Source organism: Rhinolophus sinicus, linkage group LG13 (assembly GCF_036562045.2).
Source record: "Rhinolophus sinicus isolate RSC01 linkage group LG13, ASM3656204v1, whole genome shotgun sequence".
NCBI lineage: Eukaryota > Metazoa > Chordata > Mammalia > Chiroptera > Rhinolophidae > Rhinolophus > Rhinolophus sinicus.
The window spans coordinates 37102378-37130107 of NC_133762.1; the positions used below are offsets into that span (position 1 = coordinate 37102378).

The following is a 27730-nucleotide window of genomic DNA, read 5'->3' on the forward strand; positions in this document are numbered from 1 at the left end:
TGAAGGACATTTAGACTGTTTCCAATATTGTGTTCTTAACGTCATTCCGGTCACATGTGCTTATACCATTGGGATAAATTCCTAGAAGTGGAACTACTTGGTCAAATGGTATGAGTTTGTCTTCTTATTAGCCATTATCAGAGTGTTGCCCATAAACGTTAGACCACTGCATAATCCCCAATGCAAAGTATGAGGGGCCCTGCTTCATCACAGCCTCACCAACAGTTATCACACATTTTAATTTTTATCAGTCTAATAGTAAACTTAAAAAGAAAATGATTACACTCTCCCTACCCTGCCAGCCAACCACATGGGGAGCCTGGACTCCACCCCACCTGGCACTACTAAGGAATCCCTTCCACGTCCCCATTTTTTTTATTGTTTCTGTTCCATTATGCAATGATAAAAGGGTCAATTCACCAAGATTGAGCAATCCTAAATGTAATATGCACAAAACAACGGAGCTGCAAAATATATGAAGTAAAACTGATAGAACTGAAAAGAAGAAATAGACAAATTCTTAAGTACATTTGGAGACTTCAATACATCTCTCGACAATTGATAGAACTAGACAGAAAATCAACAAGAATACCGAAGAACTCAACATCATCAACCAAAGTTGATACATATAGAACACTTCACCCAACAACAGAATACACGTTTCAAGTACCCAAAGAATATATATCATGGTTGACCATGTCCTGGGTCTTAACAAAATCTTAACAAATTTAAAGTAACTGCAATCATACAGAGTGTGTTCTTTGACCACAGTGGAATCAAACTTAGAAATCAATAACAGAAAGATAACAGGAAAATATCCAAACACTTGGAAACTAAACAACACACTTCTGAATAGTCCTTTAGTCAAAAAGAAAGTCACAGATGGAAAAAAAATCACATAAAAACCCCCAAACATTGAACTGAATGAAAATAAAAGTATAACATTTGTGGTAAACAGTACTGAAAGGGAAATTTATAGCACTAAATGCATATATTAGAAAATATTAAAAGTCTCAAATCAGTAATCTTAGCTCCCACCTCAAGAACACAGAAAAAACAGAGCAAAATAAATCCAAAACAAGCAGAAGGAAGGAAATAATGAGCAGAAATCAATAATTTGAAACAGAAAAACAACAAATTCATTGAAACCAAGACCCAGTTCTTTGAAAAGATTAATAAAATTAACAAATCTCTGGAAGACTGACAAAGAAAAAAAGGGAAAAGACACAAATTACCAAATACAAGCAATGAAACAGGGATATCACTACAGACCAGATAGACATCAAGAGCATAAGGGAATACTACAAATAACTCTACACACATAAATTTGACAACTTAAACAAGATGGTCCACTCCTCAAAAAATACAAACTACCACAACCCATTCAGTGTGAAATAATTTGAATAGCCCTAAAACTATTAAAGACATTGAATTCATAATTTTAAAACTCTCAAGAAAGAAATTTTCAGGCCCAGATAATTTCATTGGAGAATTCTACTAAACTGTTAAAGAATTAACACCAACTCTACACAATCTCTTTCAGAAAATAGGAGGGAACCCTTCGCAATTCATTTTACAAAGCTGTTTATCCAGATAGCAAAATCAGACAAAGACAGTACAAAGAAAAAACTACAGCCCATTATCACTGATGAATATAGATGCAAAAATCCTTAGCAAAGTATTAGTAAATAAAATTCAGCAATAATTAAAAAATTGCACACCATGATCAAGTGGGGTATGGTTGAAGGATGAAAATCTGGTTTAATGTTTAAAAACCAATCAATGTAATCCACCCTAATCATAGTCTAAAGAAGAAAAATCTCATGATATCAACAGATATCACAAAAACCACATGACAAAATTCAACATCTGTTCATGATTTTCTTTTTAAACTTTTATTTATTTAAGCGTGTTTTTCCAGGACCCACCAGCTCCAAGTCAAGCAGTTGCTTCAATTTAGTTGTGGAGGGCGTAGCTCACAGTGGCCCATGTATGGATCGAACAGGCAACCTTGTTGTTAAAAGCACCGCACTCTAACCAACTGAGCTAGCCAGCCAGTCCTGTTCATGATTTTTAAAAGACATAGGAAGAATAGGAATAGAAGGACATTTTCTCAACAAAGAGCATCTACCAAAAAAAAAATCTATGGTTAACATACTTAATGGTGAAAGACTGAATGTTTTCTGCCCCAAATCAGGAACAAGGCAAGGATGTCTGCTCTCACCATTCTTATGCAACATAGTGTTGGAAGTTCTAGTCAGCACAATAAGGCAAGAAAAGGAAATAAAAGGCATACAGATCATAAAGGAAAAATAAAACTGTCCCTATTTGTAGGTGACATGATTGGTTATATAGAAAATTCCATAGAATATACAAACAAAACAAAACAAAACAAAATTTCTATAATATGTGAGTTCAGCAAAGATAATCTTGTATCAGCAGGACATAAAAGAAACACAAAAATCAACTGTACTTCTACATATTAGTGAAGAACAGATGGACACCAAAATTTAAAATGTAATACGATTCAGAAGGAGGAGGTGGACGGGAGACGGGTGGGGGAGAAGAAGAAGGAAGAAATACTTAGGTGTAAATCTAATATGTGTACAGGAGTTGTATGCTGAAAACTGTAAGATGCTGATGAAGGAAATCAACGATGATCTAAATAAATGGAGAAACATACCGTGTCCATGGATAGGAAGAATCAACATAGTAAAAATGTCAATTGTCCTCAAATGAATATACAGTTTAATACAATTCCTATCAAAACTGCAAATTTTCTTTGTAGATATAGACAAGATTTACACGAAAAGACAAAAGAACTGGAATAGCTAAAACAATTTTGAAAAAGAGTAAAATGGGAGGAATCAGTTTACCTGATATCAAGACTAATTATACAGTTACAGTAATGAAGACTCTAGTATGGGCAGAGGGACAGACACACAGATCAATGGAATAGAATGGAGCATTCAGAAAAACAAAAACAAAAACCAAAAAAATCAGAAATAAATGTGTCCAGTTGATTTTTTACAATGGTGCAAAAATAGAACAAAGAAAAATAACCTCAAACTACACTGCACAACTTATACCAAAATTAACTCAAAATGGATCATGTACTTAATTATATGTAAAAGTATAAAACTTTTAGAAAACATCATAGGAGAGAATCTTTGGGATCTATGGCTTGGCCAAGAGTTGTTATACTTACCGGTAACAACAAAAGCATGATCCAGAAAAGGAAAAATCAATAAATTGAACTGCATCAAAATTAAAACTTTTGCTTTGCAAAAGACTCTGTTAAGAGGATAAAAAGACAAGCTACAGAACAGGAGAAAATATTTGCAAATCATATATCTGACACAAGATTAGTATCTAGAATTTATAAAGAACTCTAAAAACTCCAGAGTTAAAAAAAAATTCAATTAGAAAATAGACAAAAGACATGAAAGGTATTTCACCAAAGAGGAGATACAAATAGCAAATATACATATGAAAAAAAATGTTCAACATCATTAATCAGGGAAATGCAAATTAAAACCACGAGATACTACTATACACTTATCGGAATGGCTAAAATAAAAAATAGTGCCAACACCAAATGCTGGTAAGGATTAGGAGAAACTGAATCACTCATACATTGCTGGTGGTCATGTAAAATGGTACAGCCCTTCTGGAAAATAGTTTGCCAGTTTATAAAACTTATAAAACTAAACATGCGAGTACCATATGACCCAGTAATTGCACATCTGGGCATTTATCCCTGAAAAATAAACTTACGTTCACATAAAAACCTATACATGAATATTCATAGTAGCTTTATTTGTAATAGTCAAAAAATGGGAACAACTCATATGCATTTTAATGGGTGACTGGTTAAATGAAGTAATGCATCCACACCAAGGAATACTACTCAGCAATAAAAATGAATGCAGCAATCTAGATGAATGCAGCAATCTAGACGAATCTTCAGAGAATTATGATGAGTGGAAAAAGCCAATCCCAGTAGATTACATAGTGTATAATTGCATTTGCATAAGAGTTTTGAAATGACAAAATTCTAGAAATGGACCACAGATTGGTGGTTAAGGATTCAGAGGCAGTAGGAGCAGAAGAGAAGTGGGTGTAGCTATAAAAGGATGACATGAGGGATTTTTGTGGTGATGGAAATGTTCTGTATCTTCACTGCATCACTATCAGTATCCTGGTTGTGATATTGTGCATAGTTTTATAAGATGTCACCACTGAGGAAACTGGGCAAAGGGACCATGGGATCTCTCTACTATTTCTTACGATTGCATGTGAATTGACAATTACCTCAAATTAAAAAGTTTAATTAGAAAATGCTAATGCTTATTGTTGTCGAGTCTATGGCAATTTTTTTCACCCAATAAATTAGGAAATATTTGAAATATACAATTGTACCCAATTTCGGAGAGTATTGAGAATAGGAACCAAATTTCTGGAGGGAAATTAATTTGGCAAATTGGATCCAAACTTTTGATAGATATTGATATTCCCTAAGCAAGCAATTCTATTTCTTCAAATTTATCTGAAGCCATAATGCATCAGAGGGGGCACGTTAATGTGTTATTTACAATAGTGAAAAAGAAACAATAGGGGCTTGGTTATATAGATTGTGATATATTCATAGGCTAGAATATTCTGTGGTGAGAGCAACTGCATAAAGTAGGTGTTAAGAGCAGATTCTGGAGTCTGATTACCTGGGTTCAAATTCTAGCTCCTTTACAAGTTAACTGTGGGCGAGTTACTGAATCTCTCTGTGCCATTTCCTCATTTGCAATACGAGGAAAACCTCCTTAATGAGGATTAAATGAGTTACCCTTTATAAAGGACTTTACATACAACTCTACACAAATTAAGAGCATTGTAAAGCTAGCTCATGTTAGGTGGAAAAAAAAGACGTCAAAGAAAGTCTCTATGCAGTATGCTCTCAAATATATAAAACACATGGATGTAATTAAAGAGACCAGAAGGAAATTTACCAAAATGATAACAGTAATGATTTCTCAATTAGTTATAGGTTTTTAAAAATACTTTTCTGTTTTCTACATTTCATATAATGTATCTGTTTAACAGAAAAAGTTATTAATTTTTCAAGTGAGAAAATAGACTTGACAGTGCTTTGTAACCTGAATAGCACTGTGCTCAGGTGAAAAAAAAACATTTATATATATATATATATATATATATTTTTTTTTTTTTTAAACTTTTATTTAAGTGTGTTTTTCCAGGACCCATCAGCTCCAAGTCACGTAGTTGTTTCCATCTAGTTGTAGAGGACACAGCTCACAACTAGTGGCCCATGTGGAGATCGAACCGGCAACCGTGTTGTTAAGAGCATGGCGTTCTAACTAACTGAGCTAACCGGCTGCCCCTAAAATATTTTTTGATCAGCACTAACCCTCTAAGTTGATATTATTATTATGATTCCCATTTTACAGTCAAGAAAAATGAGGCTCAGAGAGGTAATATGCCTCCCCAAGGTTCATAGCAGGAGTGCCCAAGATGAGGTAAGAGACTTGAGAGGCAATGGGACAGATGGAAATTACCTCCACCAGAGAAGTGTGACATCTGGGGGTGGGGAAGGGGGCTGGGGTAGGGGGTGGGGCAGGCTGGAAATTGCCACTGAAGAAACAAACTGGAAAATGAAGTCTCTCACACTGTACTGTGCAGAATCAAATGGATTGCCATAAACTTTCAGTGGGATGTTCTCACTAGGTTTGTTCTGGAGCAGAAAACATTTTGTTCTAATGATAAAGAAATGTACAGTTAAATTATGTATCATTTTCATTTCCTAAATTAGCAAAAAAACCCACCAAAACCCAAAACAATCATAATATAAATACTATAAATATGCAGTAACATAAACTCAGAAAATGCAGATGACTTTTAGAAAACAATATGGCAGTAAAATCAGGAAGAGTCTTAAAAATGCTTATATCCTTTGATTAAAGTACTCCAAATTCTAGGAATTTTTTTCCTCAGGGAAATGATCCAAAATATGGGAAACTCTCATGAATGAACAACTTGCTGTAGTTCTCAGAGTGAAAAAAATAAGAAAACCCTATTATTCCATGATAGTGGCGTGATACATCTACTCCATGTGCACTTTAAAAAAATTATCTTTATACAAGTTGTCTTGTCTTGCTGGGGTATAAGGTTATATGGGTGTATGCATTTGTCAAAATTCATCTAGATAATACTTAAGTTCTGTTCATATCACTGCATACAAACCATACCTCAACTAAAAATGAAAAGCCCACATATTGTATGATTCCATTTATATAAAAGGCCTAACATAGGTAAATCAATAGAAACAGAAAGTACATAAATTAGTGGTTGCCAGGGGCTGGAGGGAGGGAAAAATAGGGATTGACTGCTAATGAGTAGAGGCCTGCCTTCAGCTTCCCTCATAGGGCTTCTGGCTCAGGGCATTTGTATGCATCTCCTGGAAACTCTGGGAGTTAATGACCAGTGGGGAGAAACTTGGAGGTGGGGCAGAGTAAGAGTCTGATGGATAAATACTTCCCCCTTTTTCCCCCTCCAATGAATGGTACAGACAGAGTATGTGTGCACACATATGGCGGTTGTGAAGTTCTGTATCTATCAGAATTCCAGGGGATGCACGATGCGTGGGAGTTCAGCAGGACTCAAAAGCCAGTACAAGGCAGGTTTGTTAAATCTAGTACATAAGCACGGGTGCTAATAGCTCCAAGAGGCCATGCTTTCCAACCAAAGGACCCTATCACGTTTCTTTCTGATGTTATTTAATCTGTACTAACCAAACACAAATGCTGGAAATTATTATGTAGAAGGAAAGGGAAAGACAGGGAAATCCACAGTTCTTTTTCCTTTCCGTCCTTTATTCATCAGTAAGCTGAAGGTACAGTGTTGATAAAATGTGCAGATATCAAGAAGTGAAATGAAGTTGGTTTTGTGCAGCATTTCCTCTTTCTGTTTAGAACAAAATGCAAATGCATGTACAATCTATAAAATAGAAATTGTGTTAATCGTGGTGATTCTGCATGTGAATTAAATGCTCTTATATTTACTTTTAAAACTGGCATTGTACGATATAAAGATAAATGATAAAATTTAAATGTAAAACTTTTTCTTTACATAGATTGACATTAAATAGCAAATTGGGGAAAAAAAAAGATGACAAAGGAAGAGAGACTGAGGAAGAAAAGGAAAAGTTTTATATTTTAGTATCTTTAATGGCACTTCTCCCCCACACCCCCACCCCTACCTCTACCCCCTTGCTTTTTGAACAAGGGTCCTCTAGGCTGGATGCTTGGAGACCAGTGAGGATGTTGGTGCACTGATACAAGTGGGAGATGACAAAGCATGAAATCAGGTTATTTGTCATGGGGCAGAGAGGAGGGGATGGATTGAAGAGCTCTGTTGATGATAAAATGGGCAATTACTGGGTAGAGGGAGGTGCCAGCCAGTCAATGAGATGAAGGACACAAGAGGCAGTAGCATAAGATAGGGTGTCCATGTCCACCTTTTCCATTTACCATTGTATTAGAAGTCTAGCCAGTGCAGTAAGGCAAGAAGGCAAGAAGGCAAGGAAGGCAGGCAGGAAAGAAAGAAGGAAGAAAGGTAGGAAAGAAGGAAGGAAGGAAAGAAGGAAGGAAGGAAGGAAGGAAGGAAGGAAGGAAGGAAGGAAGGAAGGAAGGAAAAAAAAAAAAACAGTGTCAGAATTTGAAAATAACAAACAAAATTGTTCTTACAGATGATGTGATTGTGTATATAGTTAATACAAAAAATGTATAAGCAAGTAATAGTTCAGCAATGCTGCTAAATAGAAAATCAATCCACTAAAAAGCAATTCTTTTCTATACATCTGCCACAAACATCTAAAAATTAAAATTCAAAAGATAAACTTAAAATAACATAAAAAATACCTGGGAATAAATCTAGCAAAATATATTCAGGATCTTTATGGAGAAAAATATAGAACTTTACTGAAAGACATTAAAGGAAATTTAAATAAATGGGGAAATATATATAATATCTTTAAAAAATGTATCTATCAATATATACCATATTAATGGTTGGAATACTCAGTGACATAAAGATATTGATTCTCCCCCAAATAAGTTATAGATTAAGTTCAGTAACATTTCCAAAAAGCTTTTCCCCCCCTAGAACTTGATAAGGTGACTCCAAAATTATACAGACGTCTAAGATAGCCAAGACATTCTTGAAGAAGAACAAGGAGAGAGGACTTCCTCTACCGGATACCAAGATTTGTTATAAAGCTTTAGTAATTTCAACAGTGTAGGGTTAGCATAGACCAATGCATCAAAATAAAGAGCACAGAAACAACCCGTATATTTATGGACACAATCTATGACAGAGATGGCACTATAGGTCACTGGGGGAAGGATGCACTATTCAATCAGTGGTGCTGGGACATCTGCTTATCCATATGGGGAAAAAAATGAAATAGAATTCCTACCTCACACTACACACATATTTTAATTATAAAACTTTGGGATGACGATATAGGAGAAATTCTTTATGACCCTGGGATATATTGGCTTTCTAAAACAAGACAAAACTCCCATTCTAAGGGAAAAGACTGATAAATTTGACTACATTAAAACTAAGAATTTCTATTTATCAAAAAACAACAGAGTGAGAAGACAAACCACAAACCTGGAGAAGATATTTGCAACACATATAATTAGCAAAGGACTAGTATCCACAATGTGTAAAGAATTCCTATTAATTGAAAAGAAAAAACAAACCACCTATTTTTAAATGGTAAAGACATGAATGGAATTTTACAGAGAAAGAATGAATCCCAGATAAGTTATAACATGAATAGGTGCTCAACCTCATTAGTAGTCAGAATTGCAAATTAAAACCACAATGAGGTTTAATTTGATAATAGGAAGTGTTGGTCACAGAACAAGAATTTTTATCACTATTGGTGAGAATATGGATGATGCAACCACTTTGAAAAACAGTTTCATATTACCTAATTAAGTTGGACACGAGAATACGACTATTCAAGCAATTTGACTCCGATCGATCGATAGATAGATAGATGCACACAAGCATGGCAGAGCAGTATTCTTTGTAGTAGCAAAAACTGAAACAACCCAAAGTCCATCAATAGAATTAATAAATAAGTGGATTATACAAAAAAGGAAAATAAATGAGCCACAGCTATAGCATCTACACAAATGACTCTCAAAAGCAAAGCTGAAAGAGAAAAGCAAGTTGCAGAAGAATATATACAGTATGATTTCATTTACAAGAAGGCAAAAAACAGTCAAAACTAAACAAAGTATTGTTTAACGATGGTCACATTGGTAAAGCAAAGGAATGATCAAGGCAAAGTTCACTGTAGTGGTAACTACAGGGGTGGAGAGAAGGGGCATGTGATTGAGAAGGGAAAGAGGTGGCTGTTGGGGTAAGGCCCTGTTTTATTCCATGAACACTTGGATCACCTGGATATATGTGGTCATAACTGCCTTAAGTGTGGGCCCAGGAAGGTGGAGCAGAGTAAGAATGGAGCATCAAGCCTTGATACTAGAGGAAGAGGAGGAAATTGCTAAAGCCTGAGAAGGAACCCTGTGAACAGTGGGAGGAGAGTTAGGAAAGTGGAAGCCAGGGGCACATTGGTAGGTCAGGATTTAGGCTGAGGCACATCTGTTGGATTCAGCCAGTACAGTATGGTACCATTTATATAAAGGTTTCAAACATAAAGAATTCTATGAAGCGTTTAAGGATTTATACATATGTAAAGTGTAAAAATGCACACAAACTTACCGAAACTCAGGATAGTGGTTAGGTGGAGGAGGGTGGAAGATCTGGGATGTACTAGGTACCTCACATATTGCAATTTTATTTATAACCTGTGTAGTAGATACCATTTGGCCCATTTTACAGATGAGGAAATTGAGGCTCAGGGAAGTGAACTAGTTGGCATTGCTGTTCCACTCGGTTTTAACATCAGATTCACTGGCTGAAAGAATGAAAGATAGAACGGCCTCGCGTTCGCTCTCGGGCTTCTCTTCGAGCTCCCTTCCAGAACCCGTGCTAGGGGTCCAAGGACCAAACCGGATTAAATCTGGCATCTTTTCAGCAGGGATCCAAGTTCGCTCTGGTCCCGCCCTTGTGCGTTGGGCCCCGCCCAGACGGCTCAGCCCCAGCGGGACTCATGAATATGCAAGCAAGAGCAAGATATTTAAAGGCGCCGGCGCCACTCGCAGATCCCTTCCCGGTGCTGCCCGTCCGGTTCCTGTCACCAGTCCGAGGCCCGGCCCCCTTCGCTCGTGTCCATCACTTCGTGCGGAAGCGCCGCCAGCATGTCTGACAAACTACCCTACAAAGTCGGTGAGTCCCAGGACGTGCAGCGGGCCGCATCGGCTCCGCGTCCGCTGGGAGCCTGTCCAGGCGGCGGACGCGGGGCAGACGCAGGGCGCTCAGGACCCCTTGAATCGCTGGTTTGGCGCGATCCTGGCCGCGCGAGGCCGCATGGAAGTTGGAGTTCTTGCTCCCGGTGAGCGGGTTGTCGGAGGCTGCCGGGGACTACGAATCCCGGCGTGCCCCGCAAGGCCCGCTGCTGCAGCGTGCACTGCGCTGAGCTCTGGCTAGGGAGGGAGTGCGTACCTGTCCGCGGCCTGGGACCGCTGACACCTGCCGGGGCTTACACTATGGGGTCCGGATTCTCCCTCCAGGACCTGGACTGGTCCCTTGGCCACTGGGTGGTCCCGGACAAGTGCCCATCCCTTTCTGGGCCTCCTACGGGGAAGCTTCGGGCACTGAAGCCCCCGAAGGGTGTGTGTGAGGAGAGGCCTGGAGAGTGAGCCCGAGTCTGGCGCTAGTACACTCCACAGGGGACTTTGGGCTCGTTTCTCAACCTCTGGCCAACCTCACCCGCCTGGGTGGCCAACAGGGACAGTAGTGCAGAGAATCTCGAAAAAATTATGGAGTGGTTAAGAAAAATCCCTCCTGATGTCTTATGAGTTGAAGCTGACATACAGTTTACGTTTATTGGGCATTTACTGTGGGATAGACACCATCTTCAACTTTTATTCTAGATTAATTCATTTTATTCTCACGGCTTTTTAGGGTAGGGACTATTTCTCATTTTACCATGAGTATGCTGAGACGCAAGAAGTGAGGGTAACTTGCCCCCGATCTTACAGTTGGGAGGCAGTGGAGTAGGATATGAACCCAGATCCTGTAGGCCTCTGAGTGTACCTTTTCATTACTGTGTATAAGTGAACACTTGGAATAACCTTAATGAACTTTCAGCAAAAACCCGTTCAGTCTGTCTAGCAGCTTTTAAAGTAAATTCAAGACACCATTAAATCTGGAGAAAGGCATCCATATTTATGGAACACTTGTGTACCTGGTGATTTGCATGTATTTACAGACTAATCTTCAGAGGTAGACTTTATCCCGTTATACTACACAGAGGAAGAAGTTGAGGCTCTAATAGGTAGTGACTTGCAGAGAGATTCTGTGGAAATACAGTTGACCTTAGAACAACAAGGGTTTGAACTGTGTGGGTCCATTTTATGTGGCTTTTTTTCAATAAATGCAGTTGGCCCTTCCTGTTCCCAAGTTTCATGTCCATGGTATTTTCCATCCGTGGTTGGTTGAATCCCAATGCAGAGGGCTGACGGTATGCATCGTCTATGCCATTTTATATGAGGAACTTGAGCATCCATGGATTTTGGTATCCGCAGGGGGTGGGGGTCCTGGAACCAATCCTCACAGATACCGAGGGATGACTGAAGTTTTGGGGAGTCAAAAGTCATATGCCAATTTTTGACGGTGCGAGGTTCATCGCCCCAACCCCCATGTTGTTCAAGGGTCAACTGTAGTAGTTTATCAATAGTAGCTTATGAAGTGGTGGCCAGCGTAGACTGTTGTCTCCATTTTATGTAGGGTTTTCAGGCGGGAATTCCCGCCAATTCTCAGGAATTTTTTTTGCTTTCCCATTCCTGAATCCGGAGATATAAACTGTTTTCTGTTCTCCATAATGAATTGTTTCCACAAAGTGATGGTAGATACTACCAACCACCTGGGTTCAAGGAGCTGATTTCCCCGATTTCCCAACCAACTTTTCTCGGGATTCGGGAATGGAAAAACGAAAAAAATTCCCGAGAACAGGTGGAAATTTCCGCCCGGAAACCCTAGCGATAAATAGGAAAAATGTCTAAGAGATACATTGTGAGTTGTACGTTTACTTCCTATTGTGGGTATTACTGGGTTCAAGGAGCCGATTTTCCCGATTTCCCAACCAACTTTTCTCGGGATTCGGGATCGGGAAAGCGAAAAACATTCCTGAGAATGGGTGGGAATTCCCGCCTGGAAACCCTAATTTTGTGAATGATGAAATTGAAGCCCAGAATGGCTAAGTCAAGGTCACATTAGTGCAGAGTTGGAATAGAGGCTTGTCATACTCTGGAGAGATTGGGGGGAGGGGGGCGGGGGAGGGCATTGGGTTGTGTGGGAGGCTGCATTTGGAAGTGGGGGGGCTTAGCTGGGTAGGGTTGGAGGAAGGAAGCCCCCATCAGGGAGGGTGTGCTATGCCAGACCTTGCCCATATGGCATCTTTAATCCTCAGGACTCATAGCAAGATTAGGGGTGATCAGTCCCACATTACAGATGAAGAAACTGAAGTTAAGAAAGGGTCTTGCTCTTCCTCTTGGCTCGTCCTGGCACTGGTGTTCCTACAACTTCTTCAAGTCCTCGGCTCCCATGGGACCAAAAACCCCAGAGCTTGGAGTGCCAGACCCTCCTGTGTCCTTGGAGTTGAGGGACCCACGGAAAACTCTGGGGCTGGCACAGCTGTCATATGGGCAGTAGAGTTATTTTTAGCTAGAGGGACTGGTGGCGGGGCAGGGGGTGGAGCTTAGCAGGACAGGGCAGAACCCATTGTCCACTACTGCCGGGCCCCTCAGGAGCCTTGAGAAGGCCCCTCCTGACCACGAGTCCCACCTCTGCCATTGACTGGCTGTGGAACCCGGGGCAAACAGCTCTCTGGGCCTTTTCCTCATTGGTAAATGCTGGGAGTTGGACTAGGTTCAGGTGTGTTTCTTTTCTGCTACCCCTGTCTTGTGTCAGCCCCTTTCACGGACCTTCTCTTCTTCAGTCCTAACAACAGATATGGTCAGTAGACATTTGCTGGCCCCTTCTCTGCCAGGCCCTGCTGGGCACCGGACATACAAAGGTGACCCAAGGATCAGGGTGAGAGAGACATGCATACTGATGATGTAGTATTGTTGTCTCCATTTTATAAGTGAGATCTGCCCACTTCTCTATCTCCACGGCCACTCTCCCAGTTCTACTCACCCTCCTCACAGGTCTCCTGGGTCTCTTGCTGCAAAGATACATGCAGCAACCAAAGGGGTCTTTTCAAAAGACAAACTTGTCATGATACTCCACTTAAAACTCTGTAGGCTTCCCACTTCGATGGGAATAAAATCCTGTTTATCTTACTCCCTCTACTAGAGTCACCTGAGTGCATACTTCCAGCAAGTTCTTTCCCGTTTGTAGGCTTTTGTTGAGCACCTACTGCTTGCCAGGTCTGTTTCAAGTGGTTGGGGAGAAGCCATCCCGGCTAAGAGAACTGCTTGTGTGAAAGCCCTGAGGTGGGAATGGAAACATAGCTCCTCTGGAGACAGTAAGGACAGACTATAAGGAGGTCGGAGTGGCTGAGCAGCTAGTGAGGGGGAGAAGAAGGTGAAGAGGTGGGGGAAGAAAGGTGGGCAGTCACTTGGGTAGGGTCCTAAGGCCATGTGAGGAGTTAGGATTTTATTCCCGGGTAAGGGGAAGTCATTGGAGGTTTGTTTTTTACTTTAACAGAAGAATGGAGGTGATATAACTTAAGTTTCTTCCTCTGGCTTCTGTGGGGAGAATAATATATGGAAGCAGAGACCAGTGATCCAAGGTGGTGAGATGCGATTGGATTGCTTATATACATATTTGAGACTTTGAGCCAACAATATGCTGTGTTGATTGGAATGGGGTGAAAGGGGAAAAGAGGAATCAAAGTTTTTGGAACCAAAAGGCCCATTGGTAGATGACTGGATTAAGAAACTGGTACATTTATACAATGAATATTACTCGGCCATAAAGAAAAATGAAATCTTATTATTTGCAACAATATGGATGGACCTAGAGAACATTATGCTACGTGAAATAAGTCAGACGGAGAAAGAAATACCATATGATCTCACTTATGTGTGGAAGCTAAAGAATAGAATAAATGAACAAACTAACCAGAGAGTCTCAGAATTTAGAGGAAAAACAGGGTTGCTAGATGGGAGGGGGTGGGGATGTGGGAGAAGGTGAGGGGATTAAAAAACACAATCAGTAACCCTAAGATTGCCATGGGGCTATGAAAGACAGTTTGGGGAATATAATCGTAATGTAAAGATTTTATAAGGTATCCGATGGACACTTGTCTCATTAGGGAGACCACCTCAGGGATGGTGTAGATGCCTGACCACTGCACTGTACACCTGAAGCTGAATAATACTGAATGTCAACTATATTTATATATATATGTATATATATATATGTATATATATAGTCACAGGATGTGGAGTACAGCATAAGGAATAGAGTCAGTGGAACTGTAACAGCGATATACGATGTCAGACGGATAGTAGATTAGGGGAGAGGGTTATCGTTGTGAGGTGTATAAATGTCTATTACATTGTTTTGTACATCTGAAACTAATAAAAAAAAAAAGAAAGTTTTGGCTGGAGCAGCTGGTCAAATGGTATTTCATTTCCTAAAATGGGAAGATTGCAGAGTAACAAGTTTGAGAGGAGGGTAAGGAGTCATGAGGGTTCAAATTTGACACGTAATAGATCCAACTGGTCATCTTTGTGGAGATGCTCAGTAGGCAGTTGGATTATATGAGTCTCATGTTCAGGGGAGAAATTGGGCTGGAGATAGACATGTAGGAGTCATTGCCCTCGAGAAGGTATTTAAAGAAAAAGAGATAATGGAGCCCTGAGGGCTTCTAACCAGTTAGTTGTAGGAAGAGAAGCCAAGAAGGCAGGAGGAAACCACAGGACAGGCATAGAAGCCTAGCAAAGAAAGGGTTTCCGAAGGAGGGAGTAGTAATTAGTGAGATCGGTGCTGCAGGGAGAAACAGGAACATAGATAATTGACTATTAGATACGTGGATCAGGCTGGTCTTCAGAGACCTGGAGAAGAGCAGTTTCAGTGGGACAGTTAAGTCCTCAGGGAATTGAGAGGATACGGGATCAGGCCCCTCATAGCAGACACAGCTCATCTATCGTAACAAAAGAATGTCAGTCTATAGCTACAGATGAGGACTAGTGGATTCCATGGAGGAAAAGTGACATAGTTCTTAATTCTTCTCAATGAATTGTGAAGTGAGGTTGTCAGCTGATAAGGAAAGGTGTTAGAGGCTTGGAGAGAGTAGAAAGGCGAGTACATTTAGTAAGAAAATGTAATAGGATTGCTGTACTGTCACTTTAGATTTGTGTCTTAATAAATGAGATTTTCCTCATGCTGGACTCAATGGCTTGGGTGCAGTGGCGCATTGAGTTTAACCAGGGTGGGAGTTTGCCAAGAAGTTCTCAGAGGACAGAGGGTAGAAGAAACAGTGGAATCTTAAACTGTGGAAGGAAGAAGTTGAGAACATGAAGGTGGTTCAGTGAGAGTGAAACTCGGTAGGATTAATGCATTAGAGGTTCTGACCTGCCTGGCTGCAGCTTTATTAGAGTTGGGGCTCTAGAGGAGGAGGATTGGCAAGATGGGACATGGCCAGAGTTGGGTGCTTGAAACCAGTGTTTCCAAGGGAGAGCATCATCAGTGATGGCCTGCCAAGGTGGGCGAGGGGGTGGTGATGGTAGGGGGAGAGTGTGTGTGTTGAGGCAATGTAGGAATAGTCCTTCCCATGAGAGGAATATTTCGTCTCTGAATTGTACAGTAGAAAGCAGACTGACTTAGTTTTATTATTCGTTGTTACTAAATTCTCTGCCCACCCACCACCCACTTGGGTGATTGGCACGATCTAAGGTTCCTTAAAAATAAAAATCACCAGGAGTCCCAGGCCCCATCCTACACCTATTGAATGTGATTATCCAGGGGAGATTTACACACACGCCAGATGACTCTTATCAGGGAAGTTTGCAAACATTGACGTAGGGACTGACCTTGGCCATGGGCTTGTGTAGCAGCGGGGTAGGGAGGGTGAGATTATTAGAGAGAAGAGTATTGAGAATAGTGAGAGAGCTCATAATAGTACCCTTTCTAACTACCTGAGAATTTGGACAAATTTGAGACATTTGCAGTGGCAGATAGAGGCCAAAATGTAACTTTAATTACTAATAACATTGAAGCCAGAGGATGTACATTAGTGTTGAAATCCAGTGATCCTGCTAACTGAACCCCAAAATTCAGATTTTCCATGCTTCCAGGCAAGGTGGGCCTAGATAGGTCTCTAGGCCCTGCAGGCTGGCTGCTACTTGCTTGCAAAAGGAGAGCTGAATTGAGCATACCCAGTTTATTCCTCCCAAGTTTACTAATCAGACAAGTCACTTCCTCTGGGGCAGAGAGAGGCCAAGAGTGTTGATTACACAGATGAGTTCCCTCCATGTGGAAAGAAACATCAGGAGTGGGAAAGAAGCATTTTCATGTTTTTAAGGAGATCAAGGAACTGTACTGCATCGAATGTGTTAAATGACATCATTTATGAGTACTGAAGTCACCAAGGGTGATGACTTGGAAGATGGAGAGCAAAGGGCTAAAATGTTTAGGGAATGAATGAGGTTAGTAGGAGGCAGCAGAAAGCGTAGTGGGAAACATGAGTATATATAGGCTGATAGCTATTTTTCAGGGGGGGCACTTACCTGTCTTATAATTTTCATGTGCCTGTGTGATTCTTTGATTAAATGTGTTCTCCCACAAGGCTATAAGCTGTGGTTAGGCAGAGACCATGACTTTCTTTTTGACTGTCCCAGCTCCATAAATCTTGTTGAATGAGTGACAAAGTGCAGTGGCCAGATTGCTCAGCTTAGTGTTTCCCGTCCACAATTGGATGAGTGACGAGCAGTGATGCTGCCTGGTTAATGGGATGAGGCCGCTCACGGAACTCTCATCCTTCCTGCCCCTGCAGCTGACATCAGTCTGGCCTCCTGGGGACGCAAGGCCCTGGACATCGCGGAGAACGAGATGCCGGGTCTGATGCGCATGCGGGAGATGTACTCGGCCTCCAAGCCACTGAAGGGCGCCCGCATCGCTGGCTGCCTGCACATGACCATTGAGACAGCTGTCCTCATTGAGACCCTCATCGCCCTGGGTGCTAAGGTGAGGCCTGCAGCTGTTCCATATGGGGTGGGGAAATCAGTTTGGTGCCCCCTCAGGCCCAGCTGGGGCTCCAGCCTTGTCACAGTGCCATTGCCCTCTGTGTCTATTTTCTTTCTGACTGGGAAGATAGCGTCTGACAGCACTCAATTCATATCCTTTTGACTCAATTCATATCCTTTTGACTGACGCACTCTGGTAGGAAAAGCTCAACCCCCAGTGTCCTGCTGACTCATTGAAGGTCTGGCTGTGATTGGCCCACTCAGGGTCATATGCCTACCCTGGGCCAATCATGGCCGCCAGAAGGATGGCATGCTCTGATTGGTTCAGCCGGGGTCATGTGTACCAGTGATTGGCAGCTTTTCTAACCTCTCCGGCTGTCTCTCAGCGAGATGTTTTTCCAAGATGACAGGGCGGTGGGTGGCTAGTTAGCTCAGTTGGTTAGAGCATGGTTCTCTTAACAACAAGGTTGCAGGTTCGATCCCCACATGGGCCATTGTGAGCTGCACCCTCCACAACTAGACTAAAACAATTACTCAACTTGGAGCTGATGGGTCCTGGAAAAACACACTTTAAAAAAAAAATTGAAAAAAAAAGACAGGGCAGAGCAGCCAAAACCAACATTACACCAGGGCTCAGTCCTTGGACCTCTTCTTTCTTTCAACATTCATACTCCTGGTGATCTGATTTTATGGCTTTAAATACTGTATATATGGTGATGACGTCCAGATAAATATATGTACTAACCTGGACTTCTCCCTGGAACTCCAGACTTGTATATCCAGCAGCTGATGTGTCATCTCCATTTGGAAATCTAATAGACATATCAACCTCAACAGGTCCAAACAAACTCGTAATTTCTTACCCCCCCAACTTTCTGTCATCAGAGGCTCATGGGATGTCCAAGAGAGGACTCAACCCAGAGCAATGGTGACCACAAGTTCTTGTCTCCACACAACAAAGAATTCAAGATTGAGACAGATGCAGAAAAGAAAAAGTGATTTATTGAAAAATGAAAGTACACACTTAAGAGGAAAGTGCAGGCAAATTCAGATGAGTGGTGCCAAGGAAGTCACATCGGCTTTTTATTCCTTCCAGGGCAGGGAATACCCATTAATGTTGTTCACCTCTTCCCCCTGGGTGGGACCCTCCGTTTTCTACTTTTTTCCCCTTCCTTACTCGTATGTGGTCTGTGGTTCTTTGGGAACTGTCTGGCATCAGATACCTGATGGGAGTCCTAATAACCTCAATGCAAATGACATTAAAATGAACTAAAGGTCAGTTCCCCGGCCACAAGTGTTAGCCTTGCTGGATGAAACTGGTTCTTGTTTTTCTCCAGCTGCAGGTGTTGGATACAGGCACTTGTTACTTGTGTAACCACTGAGGGACCTGTTGTACCCTGGAGGGGGTTGTCAATTTCCTAGGCTATCTATCCTGCTTCATTCCCACACAAGCAAATGTAAACTCCAGCCTTCCACGTTTTCAGTTCAAGAACCTGGGGTCATCCCTGACTCTTCTTTCTCACTCCAGTAACTAATCCTGCAGCAAATCCCGTCAGCCCAGCCTTCAACATATACTCATCATCACTTTCATTGCTACTGTTGAATTTCTGGTCCAGACTCTTCCAACAGCTTTTTCGCTTGTCTCCTTGCTTCCTTGTTGGAGCATTTTCTCCTCCACAAGCACCAGAGTGATATTTTAAAACATAAGTTGGGTCTTGTGTCTGCTCTGGCTTCCATTCACTCACCAGGGCCCTCAGCCTATGGTCAAAGAGCCTGCTGGGCCTAGATCCGGAGCCTCTCACCCTTAGCTCCAGGGTGTTTCCTTATCCCTGTGACGCTCATATTTCTGAGCTATGTGTGACTGCAGCCCTGTCTTGCTGGCTCTTCCAGGTACAGTGGTCCAGCTGCAACATCTTCTCCACACAGGACCATGCAGCAGCTGCCATTGCCAAGGCCGGCATTCCAGGTGAGACCTGCTTGCTGCTGGGGGATGTAGGAATGCATGAAAGAGCTTTGCTTCTCCCTGTTTGCTTCACTGACTCCTATAGGGACAGGCTTCCCCGCAGCAGGGGAGAGAAGTCCTGGCCACACAATCCAAGCAACCTAGTGACCTATAGGAAAGGGCTGTTTTGTCCCACTGTCATCTAAAATCCTGTGGGAGGTTCTTATTGGCCCACCTCAAGTCATGTGATCAGGAAGGGTGGGCTCATGATTGGGAACCACATGGTGTAGAGGAGGGGAAGTTCCTTATAGAAAGGATATGAGTCTGTTTCCAAAAGAATTGGTGAGGGATGCTGGGCAGAAAAAGAGCTCCAGAGGTCCATTGCCTGGGGCATGATGGTCTAGGGAGCTGGGGAAGGTCCAGGACTAAAAGGGAAGGACTTGAATAAGCTGCTGGAGGAACCAGCATATGTCTTCCTGGGCCTGTGGAGGGGAGTGGTTAGTTCTGATGATGATCAAGTAGGACATTCGTGAGTCCTTCTAACCAGCCTCAGGTGGAGGGAAAAGGATTGGGAGGACCCCTCCATAGACTGCCCAGGGCTGGATAGGCTGGTCTCGCACTCCTCAGCCTTGGTTGGATTTCGTGGCCCTTTTCTGGGAAAGGCCTTGTTTTCAAGACCATAGTCTGCCCCAGTTAGGGGGCGGCGCAGCCTGCTCTGCTTGGTCCTTTACTCACAGGTTCATGAGAGCCCCACACATGTCCCAGTCATACCATATGATGGGAGGAGCCTGGACTGGCAGTAATGTGTGGCAAAGAGGAAGTGCTCCATACATTGTAGCTGCTTTTAGTAATTTTTTGTCCAGATGCCATCCCCCACAGAGACTACTGGGACCTCAAGTCCTTTCAGTGCAGAACCAACCTTAGATCTCATGCCTTATGGGTCCTGCCTGAGTGAGGTTTCTTGCCCCTGCAGCAGTAGGCATTGCGGGTGGGAGCCTGGTTACTATGGGTTGATGCCCAGTCCTTGGAGCCCAAACAGAAGGGAGTAGGAAAGTAAATAATTATTTCCAGTTACCTATATTTGGGAGATTATACCTGGCCTCCGTCTCATTAATCCACACTATTGTGAGCCCCATTTATAGAAGAGGAAACTGAGGCTCAGGAAAGTGAAGTGATTTGCCCAGTCAACAGCGGGCGAATGCTAGAGCCAGGTTTTGAACCCAGATCTCTCTGGCTCTAGGTTGTGTTCTTTTCCCTGCTGAGTCCTCAGAGTGCTGGAGGTGACTGGGCATGAGAATTAGGAAGGAGATAGTATTGGCTCTGCCCAGGTAGTTCCCTGAAGCAGGTGCCAGTGGGAAGGGCAGGCCCTGATGTGTCACTCACCCTCCAGTGTACGCCTGGAAGGGTGAAACAGATGAGGAATACCTGTGGTGCATTGAGCAGACACTGTACTTCAAGGAAGGGCCCCTCAACATGATTCTGGATGACGGCGGGGACCTCACCAACCTTGTCCACACCAAGTACCCACAGCTGCTATCGGGTGAGTAAAGCAGGTGGGTAGGCTGGGTACTGGAGGTCTAGAACGGGCCTGCTTGTCCATGTGTAAGCATCAGGCCTGGCAGGATTCCCAGCGTGTCAAGTAGCAGATTCTGTGGAAGATGGAGGATGGCAGGCTCCTGCAGGTGTGCTAGTGCCTGGCCTTCTGACTTTCGGTGGTGTCGGGCTAGGGTGGCCGGGGGGAGGCCTGGCTGACATGACAGTCTGAGAGCAAGCGTAGCCAGGGCTAGGAATGAGTTGGCTTTGTTAAAAACAGGGCAGAGAGGGAAGTTGGAGAAAGAGAGACTGTGAGTGCAAAGGCCCTAAGGTAGGAAAGATGGCTTTAGGAAACAAAAGGAAGCCAGCATGGCAGCTTCTATCACGGGGGGAAGTATTACAGGATGTGGCTGGTGCTTTAGTGAAGGCCAGATGTGTGTGGACTTAATACACCAAGATAAAAGAATTGGCTTGACCATGAGAGCAAAGGGAAGTAATTGGAGGGTTTTGAAAAGATTTCTCTGAAATTACACATATTAAAAATGACTGCTGTGTAGCGGATGGGTTAAGGCTGGGAGATCAGGTGAGAGATGATGGTGGCAGGGACTAGGGCAGTGCCAGTGGGAGCGGAGAGTATGGGAGTGGTTGGGAAGTAAGAGTCACTAGGCCTGGTGGTGGCGGTGACTCCTCCCTCATGCTGGTCTGGAGACTATGGTACCAGTCACCTATGGGAACCCAGAAAGAGGAGTGGCTTTAGGGGAGAAAGATGAAGAATTTGGGTGAGTTCAGGTATAGGCTCTTGGGGCTTCATCCCAGAATATTCCCCCCCCCCCCCCCGCCAATCCCTTGAGCAGCTCCTTCCTGGCCTGAAGTCATCCCCACCCCTCATGTTTAGGCATCCGAGGAATCTCCGAGGAGACCACGACAGGAGTCCACAACCTATATAAGATGATGGCCAGTGGAGTCCTGAAAGTGCCAGCCATCAATGTCAATGACTCTGTAACCAAGGTGAGCCCATTGTACAGTGTCAGCTCCAGCTACTGGCTCCCATGTAGCTCAGGAATAGGGCCGTGAAGAGGGGCCCCTGGGAAAGTCGCAGGCGAGGGATATGAAGCCCTCATTGAGTGCCTCCTGAGGGTAATTAGTGCATTAAAGAGGGGAAGAATTAAATAGTGAGCCTCAGAGCTGGGCACGAAATGCTTTAAAATGAAACAGAGTTGTTGACTGGGCAATCTCTCCTAGTAATTGAGAAGCCTTCTGGACCATCAGAGAAAGGCTAGGAGGAAGGTCTTGGGACTGATAAAGGGGAGACGCATATGAGGATATCAGCTGGTGGGGAGAAGTCATAGGAGGTTATCAGCCGAAGGCCCACCAGGTCAAGATGCTGAGTGTGGTTCTGAGGCCCCAGGGCCTTGCCTGCCCCCATTGTCCCCTGACCCCATCTTCTTTCATCTTCCTCCTTCCACCTCCCCTACCACCCCCCTCCGGTTCAAGCTGTTGTTTCTTAGTCTGGTTGTGTAGGACACAGCTCCCTGGCCCATGCTGGTATTATGAGCCTTGAGCTACCCCTGCTGAGGCAGTCGGTCGTCGGTAGGCAGCTCACAGCAGCTCTCGCCGGCTGCCGGCCACTCATGCTGGATGCCGGCCAATCACGGCAGCACACGGTAGCACATGGCAGCCCGCAGCAGCACACGGCAGCTCATGCCAACCTCTGGCTGCTCACAGCAGCCCAGCTCCAGGGAGAGCCGTTGTTCACAATCTTAGGGGTAGAAAGCGCAGCTCACTACCCCATGTGGGAATTGAACTGGCAGCCTTCGGTGTTAGGAGCATGGTGCTCCAACTGCCTGAGCCACCGAGCCGGTCCTCCCCTCTTCTTTCAGAGCAAGTTTGACAACCTCTATGGCTGCCGGGAGTCCCTCATAGATGGCATCAAGCGGGCCACAGACGTGATGATTGCGGGCAAGGTGGCGGTGGTAGCAGGCTATGGCGACGTGGGCAAGGGCTGTGCCCAGGCCCTGAGGGGTTTTGGGGCCCGAGTCATCATCACCGAGATTGACCCCATCAATGCACTGCAGGCGGCCATGGAGGGTATGAGAGGGCACGGGTTGGCTGTCAGCCACTGAGGCCAGAGGAGGGGCGAGGCTACCCTGGATGACTCATGGCTATCTCTACAGGCTATGAGGTGACCACTATGGACGAGGCCTGTCAAGAGGGCAACATCTTTGTCACTACCACGGGCTGTGTTGACATCATCCTCGGCCGGTAGGTGCCAGGTAGGGGGTCCTAGGGTAGGCTTGGGCCTGCTCTTTGTCCCTGATGGTTTCCCGTGGGTTTGGGCTCCCCACAGGCACTTTGAGCAGATGAAGGATGACGCCATCGTGTGTAACATTGGACACTTTGATGTAGAGCTTGATGTCAAGTGGTTGAATGAGAACGCTGTGGAGAAGGTGAACATCAAGCCCCAGGTGAGATACCCCAGCCCTTCCAGCAGGGTGGGCAGACGGAGGGCTGAGGGGGACACAATCATGGGCTGGCCACCAAGGGAGAGCAGAGGAGGCTCTGGCAACCTGGGCAGCAGGATGGGGAGGAAGAGGACCTGGTGTCAGGGCCACTTAAATCCGTCTCGGAGGAGGCCAAAGCATCTCTGTTTTTTAAGGTCCCAAGATGATTGCTGTGCAGCCAAGGTCAGGCGCCACTGCATTCAGCTTTTACCAAGCATGGTGACTGAAAACATGTCCTCAGACTATCTGGGCTCAAACTGCAGCCATTTCTTAGTGTGTGGCTCTGGACAACTGACTTAACCCTTCAAACTTCAGTTTTTTTAATCTGTGAAATGGGGATAATAGTAGTACTTAAATCTTAGGGTTGATATTAATTATATGTATAATATGCATATAGTTATATATATGGCTTTATATATGTATTGGTATGTATACTCTTAGCCCAGGGCATGTGGCAATAATAATAATAATAATAGCTGGTACTTACTGAGTACCTAGTGTGTGCCAAGCCATGTGTTAGGTGGTTTACATGCATCAGCTCATTAAATTCTCACAGCAGATCTGTGAGGTCTGCAGCTCAGAGGTGCTTGATAAATACTGGCTATTATGAATTGTGTGTGCCAAGCCCTGTGCTGGAGGTTGTTCCAGGGCAGTCTAGGCCTTTCACAGGTACTGCTGGAGGCAGGGAGGCCTGCTGGACAAGAGGGTAGGTAGGAAGAGGCAGGGGTGCACATTGGGAGCATTGCCCTGCCACCCTTCACCGCTGCTCTGCGCACGTGCAGGTGGACCGCTACTGGCTGAAGAACGGACGTCGCATCATCCTGTTGGCTGAGGGCCGTCTGGTCAACCTGGGCTGTGCCATGGGCCACCCCAGCTTCGTGATGAGCAACTCCTTCACCAACCAGGTGCTGGCACAGATTGAACTGTGGACCCATCCAGACAAGTACCCCGTTGGGGTCCACTTCCTGCCCAAGAAGGTGGGTTCCCACGTCTACCCCAAGCCAAGGTTTATGTGTCCAACTCTGGGCTCCCCACATGGGGCTTGCCAGAGTTCATAAAGTACTCACCTCTCTGTCCTCTGAGAGACCTTCACAGGGTCTTCCACAGGTCAGAAATCATTCTCTCCATTTAATAGAGGAGGAAACTCAGACCTATAGAAGGAAATTACTCCCAGAGTAGCAGGGCTGGGTGGTGAGAAGAACATGGGCTTTGTACTGAGACACACCCGGGTTTGAATCTTACCCTTACCACTTAGAGGCTATGTAACCGGGCAAGGTACTTAACTTCTCTGTGCCTCCATTTCCTCATCTGTAAAATAATGGTAATAGTACCTCCTTTAAGGATTGTGAGGATTTCCTTAGATCAGGGGTCACCAACCCACATACCCACCAGGACTGGGCAGGTAAATGAATGAACTGGGCCGGGTGGGAACTGACTGAAGAGCACATGCCCCAACTGATGAAGGGGTTAGCTGCCTGTCACCAACTGGGAACCTGGGCCCATTGGACTCCTGACATTTCAAGAGAAGCCAGATATCAAGATGTATGTATGAAATATTCAATTTTTAAATATGGATGACTCGTTATTTTAAAAATAACCAGGTAGTTCAACTGGGATATGTCTGTAAGCTGAATGCAGCCTATGGGCTGCAGGAGTCTGGCCTTGGAATGAGATGATGCCATTAACACACTGAGTGTTGCACCTTACAGGCTATGGGTGTGTGGTTTGGTATCTGTTGCTATATAAAAATTTAACCCCTAAATTTACTGGCTAAAAACAATAAACATTTATTGTTTCTGTGGGTTAGGAATTTGAGAGCACCTTAGCCGGGTGGTTCTGACTCAAGATCCTTCATGAGATTGCAGGCAAGATGTTAGCCAGGGCTACAGTCATCTGAAGGCTAGACTGGGGCTGGAAGGTCTACTTCACATCACTGTTGGCAGGAGGTCTCGCTTCCTTGCCATGTGGATATCTCCATAGAGCTATTGTAAGTGTCCTCATGAGATGGCAGCTGACCTTGACCCAGAGTGAGTGATCCAGGGGGAGTACACTGGTAGCTGCAGTGTCTTTCAAGATCTAGTCTCCATGTCACACACCATCACATCTGCTTTATTCTGTTCATTAGAAGTAAGTCATTCAAAGGGAATTAGACTCCACCTCTTGAAGGAAGGAGTATATGAATTTCTAGACAAAGAATTTAAGGATACATTTTAAAACAACCACAACCAGTTTAATCTAAAAAGGAACTCTACTGGCTGTATAATGGAGGAGTCTTAAGATCCAGGGATTCATTATTAAAGCTCTGTCTTTCTCTGTCTCTTGGCTCTTTTTTCTCTATGTTCACTTCACTAGTCAAATAGACTTGCCACTGGAAAGCTGAGACTGATAACCTCCTGTTTGTGAATCCCAGTGGCGTGGCAGAGACTCTGTCATGGAATATTTGTCCTGTTCCTAAATAAATTCTAAAGAAGCACTTTAGTTAGCTACTTGGGTTGGTGGAGGGTGAGGAAGGAAATGTAATTGATGGTCTCACCAGGGCTACTTGGAGAGGAGAATGGAGTATGGAAGGGGAGCTGGGGACTGTGAGGATAGAATGAGATAACATGCAACACATACACCCCAACAGAACAGTTCTTGCCTCTGTGGGCAGCCGGATGCGTGTAAGGGGTCCCAGAGCATGGCACTGATTCCAGGTCTGCCTGTGTTTCTCCCCAGCTGGACGAAGCAGTAGCTGAAGCCCACCTGAGCAAGCTGAATGTGAAGCTGACCAAGCTGACTGAGAAGCAGGCCCAGTATTTGGGCATGCCCCGTGATGGCCCCTTCAAGCCAGATCACTACCGCTATTGAGAACCAGGCCTGTCCTTTTTTGCCCTCCAGCTGCTGTCCTTGCCCAGGTCCCATTTCTCCTCCCCAAGAGCAGATGGTACCAACTTTGAGAATGGTTTGTCAATGTCCCCCATCGACTCCCTAGGGCTGGTCACTTAGTCTTTGGTCTTCGCTGCATCTCTCATACTGTTCAAGTGTGGCAGAGGGGATTGAGAAGCCCCCTCCTCAAGCCCTGGTCATAGTGGAGTTACATGGCAGCACCTATAGGGAACCATGGGCTCAGGGCGTTCGGAACTGCTAACTCAGTCCTTCCTTAGGCTGGAAGTTGGCAGTGGTGTTCACAAAGCCCATGCACTGTACCATCTATGCCCTCACTGGCCTGTGGATGTTATACTCATGTTCTTGGTTTACACGTTCACTGGTTCCTCAGTCCATGATAGATGAGAAGGAGCTACATCAATGGGAGGGGGAACTGTTGGTGTTTGAATGTTCCTGAGATCCTGGCTTAGTGCTGGGCATTCTCTGAAACCTCAGAAATGAGTTGGTACTTTCAGTCCCTATTTTACAGGGGTTATAGAATATAGTATTAGGGGACAGCCAAGGAAGGATAAGAGAAGTGACAGCCAGAGGCTGACAGGGGCCAGAGAATCTTAAAAGCAGGCATAGATCTGTCACCACTTTGAAACATGATGGTTCCCATCACAACCCTGGGTCAAAAAGATTTGGTTTAAAATGTTTATATGATGCTTATAATGTTAAAAGAGAGCAGGAAGGTAGGTAAATAAAAATTTTGGTGCCTAAAAGACCTTCTGAGCCTTTATTATATAGATAATACACTGCCAACAATGTATATTCATAGTTGTATGCTGATGGAAAAAGGGGTTGTCTACAGTGTGCGGTGATAACGGCTGCAGGAAACTCTTGGGCTTGGAAGGATGGGTAAAGTGAAGAGAATTCTTATTTTCTCAAGTGTGTCTTGTAAATAATCTTTTTTTTTCCTTTCCCCCTTCTTCCGCCTCCCCTTCCAACTCCAGTTCAAGCCGTTGTTTCTCAGTCTAGTTGTAGGACACAGCTCCCTGGCTGGTAGTATGAGCCTTGTGCTCCCCGCCTGAGGCAGTCAGTTGGCAGCTCATGGCAGCTCTTGCCAGCTGCCAGCCACTCACGCTGGCCACTGGCCGCTCATGGCGGCACACAGTAGCCCACGCCAGCTCACGCCAACCTCCAGCTGCTCACTGCAGCCCTGCTCCAGGGAGAGCTGTTGTTCACAATCTTAGCTGTAGAGGGCGCAGCTCACTGGCCCATGTGGGAATCAACCAGCGACCTCGGCATTAGGAGCATGGTGTTCCAACCACCTGAGCCACCCGCCCGCCCGTGAACAATCTTTTTTAACCTAATCTAAGACTCACTTAATAGGTGAATTTAACCCATTTGTATTAATTGTGATCCCTGTTGTGTTTATTTCCTCTATATTTTGTGTTCCAATTCATTTTTTTCCCCTCCCCATTGCCACTTTGGATTGATCCAGTGCTCCTTGGGGAACTATTATTTATTGAACACCTACTGGGTTAGAGGCTTTATAA

General features: G+C 44.1%; 1 protein-coding gene and 1 long non-coding RNA gene across 2 annotated transcripts in view; one reads left to right on the forward strand and one right to left on the reverse strand.

The window, feature by feature from the left end:
* LOC141568307 (uncharacterized) overlaps positions 1-10075 on the reverse strand; it is a 35181-nt gene extending 25106 nt beyond the window's left edge. The window contains exon 1 of the long non-coding RNA XR_012491431.1: positions 9811-10075. This is a non-coding gene — a long non-coding RNA (uncharacterized LOC141568307). The remainder of the gene's footprint in view (positions 1-9810) is intronic.
* A 144-nt stretch (positions 10076-10219) lies between these two features.
* AHCY (adenosylhomocysteinase) lies at positions 10220-26955 on the forward strand. The gene is made up of 10 exons (XM_019733765.2): positions 10220-10377; positions 17159-17349; positions 19239-19314; positions 20681-20830; positions 21719-21831; positions 22704-22911; positions 22998-23085; positions 23171-23288; positions 24107-24301; positions 26040-26955. The coding sequence occupies exons 1-10, from the start codon at positions 10350-10352 to the stop codon at positions 26169-26171; spliced, it is 1299 nt and encodes a 432-aa protein (XP_019589324.1). The 5' UTR covers positions 10220-10349; the 3' UTR covers positions 26172-26955.
* The last annotated feature ends 775 nt before the right edge of the window (positions 26956-27730 follow it).

Coding starts and splice junctions, on each gene's coding strand:
- AHCY (XM_019733765.2), top strand. CDS start 10,350: ATGTCTGACAAACTACCCTACAAAGTCG. Junction 10,378..17,158: donor CAAACTACCCTACAAAGTCG/GTGAGTCCCAGG, acceptor CTGCCCCTGCAG/CTGACATCAGTCTGGCCTCC. Junction 17,350..19,238: donor TCATCGCCCTGGGTGCTAAG/GTGAGGCCTGCA, acceptor TGGCTCTTCCAG/GTACAGTGGTCCAGCTGCAA.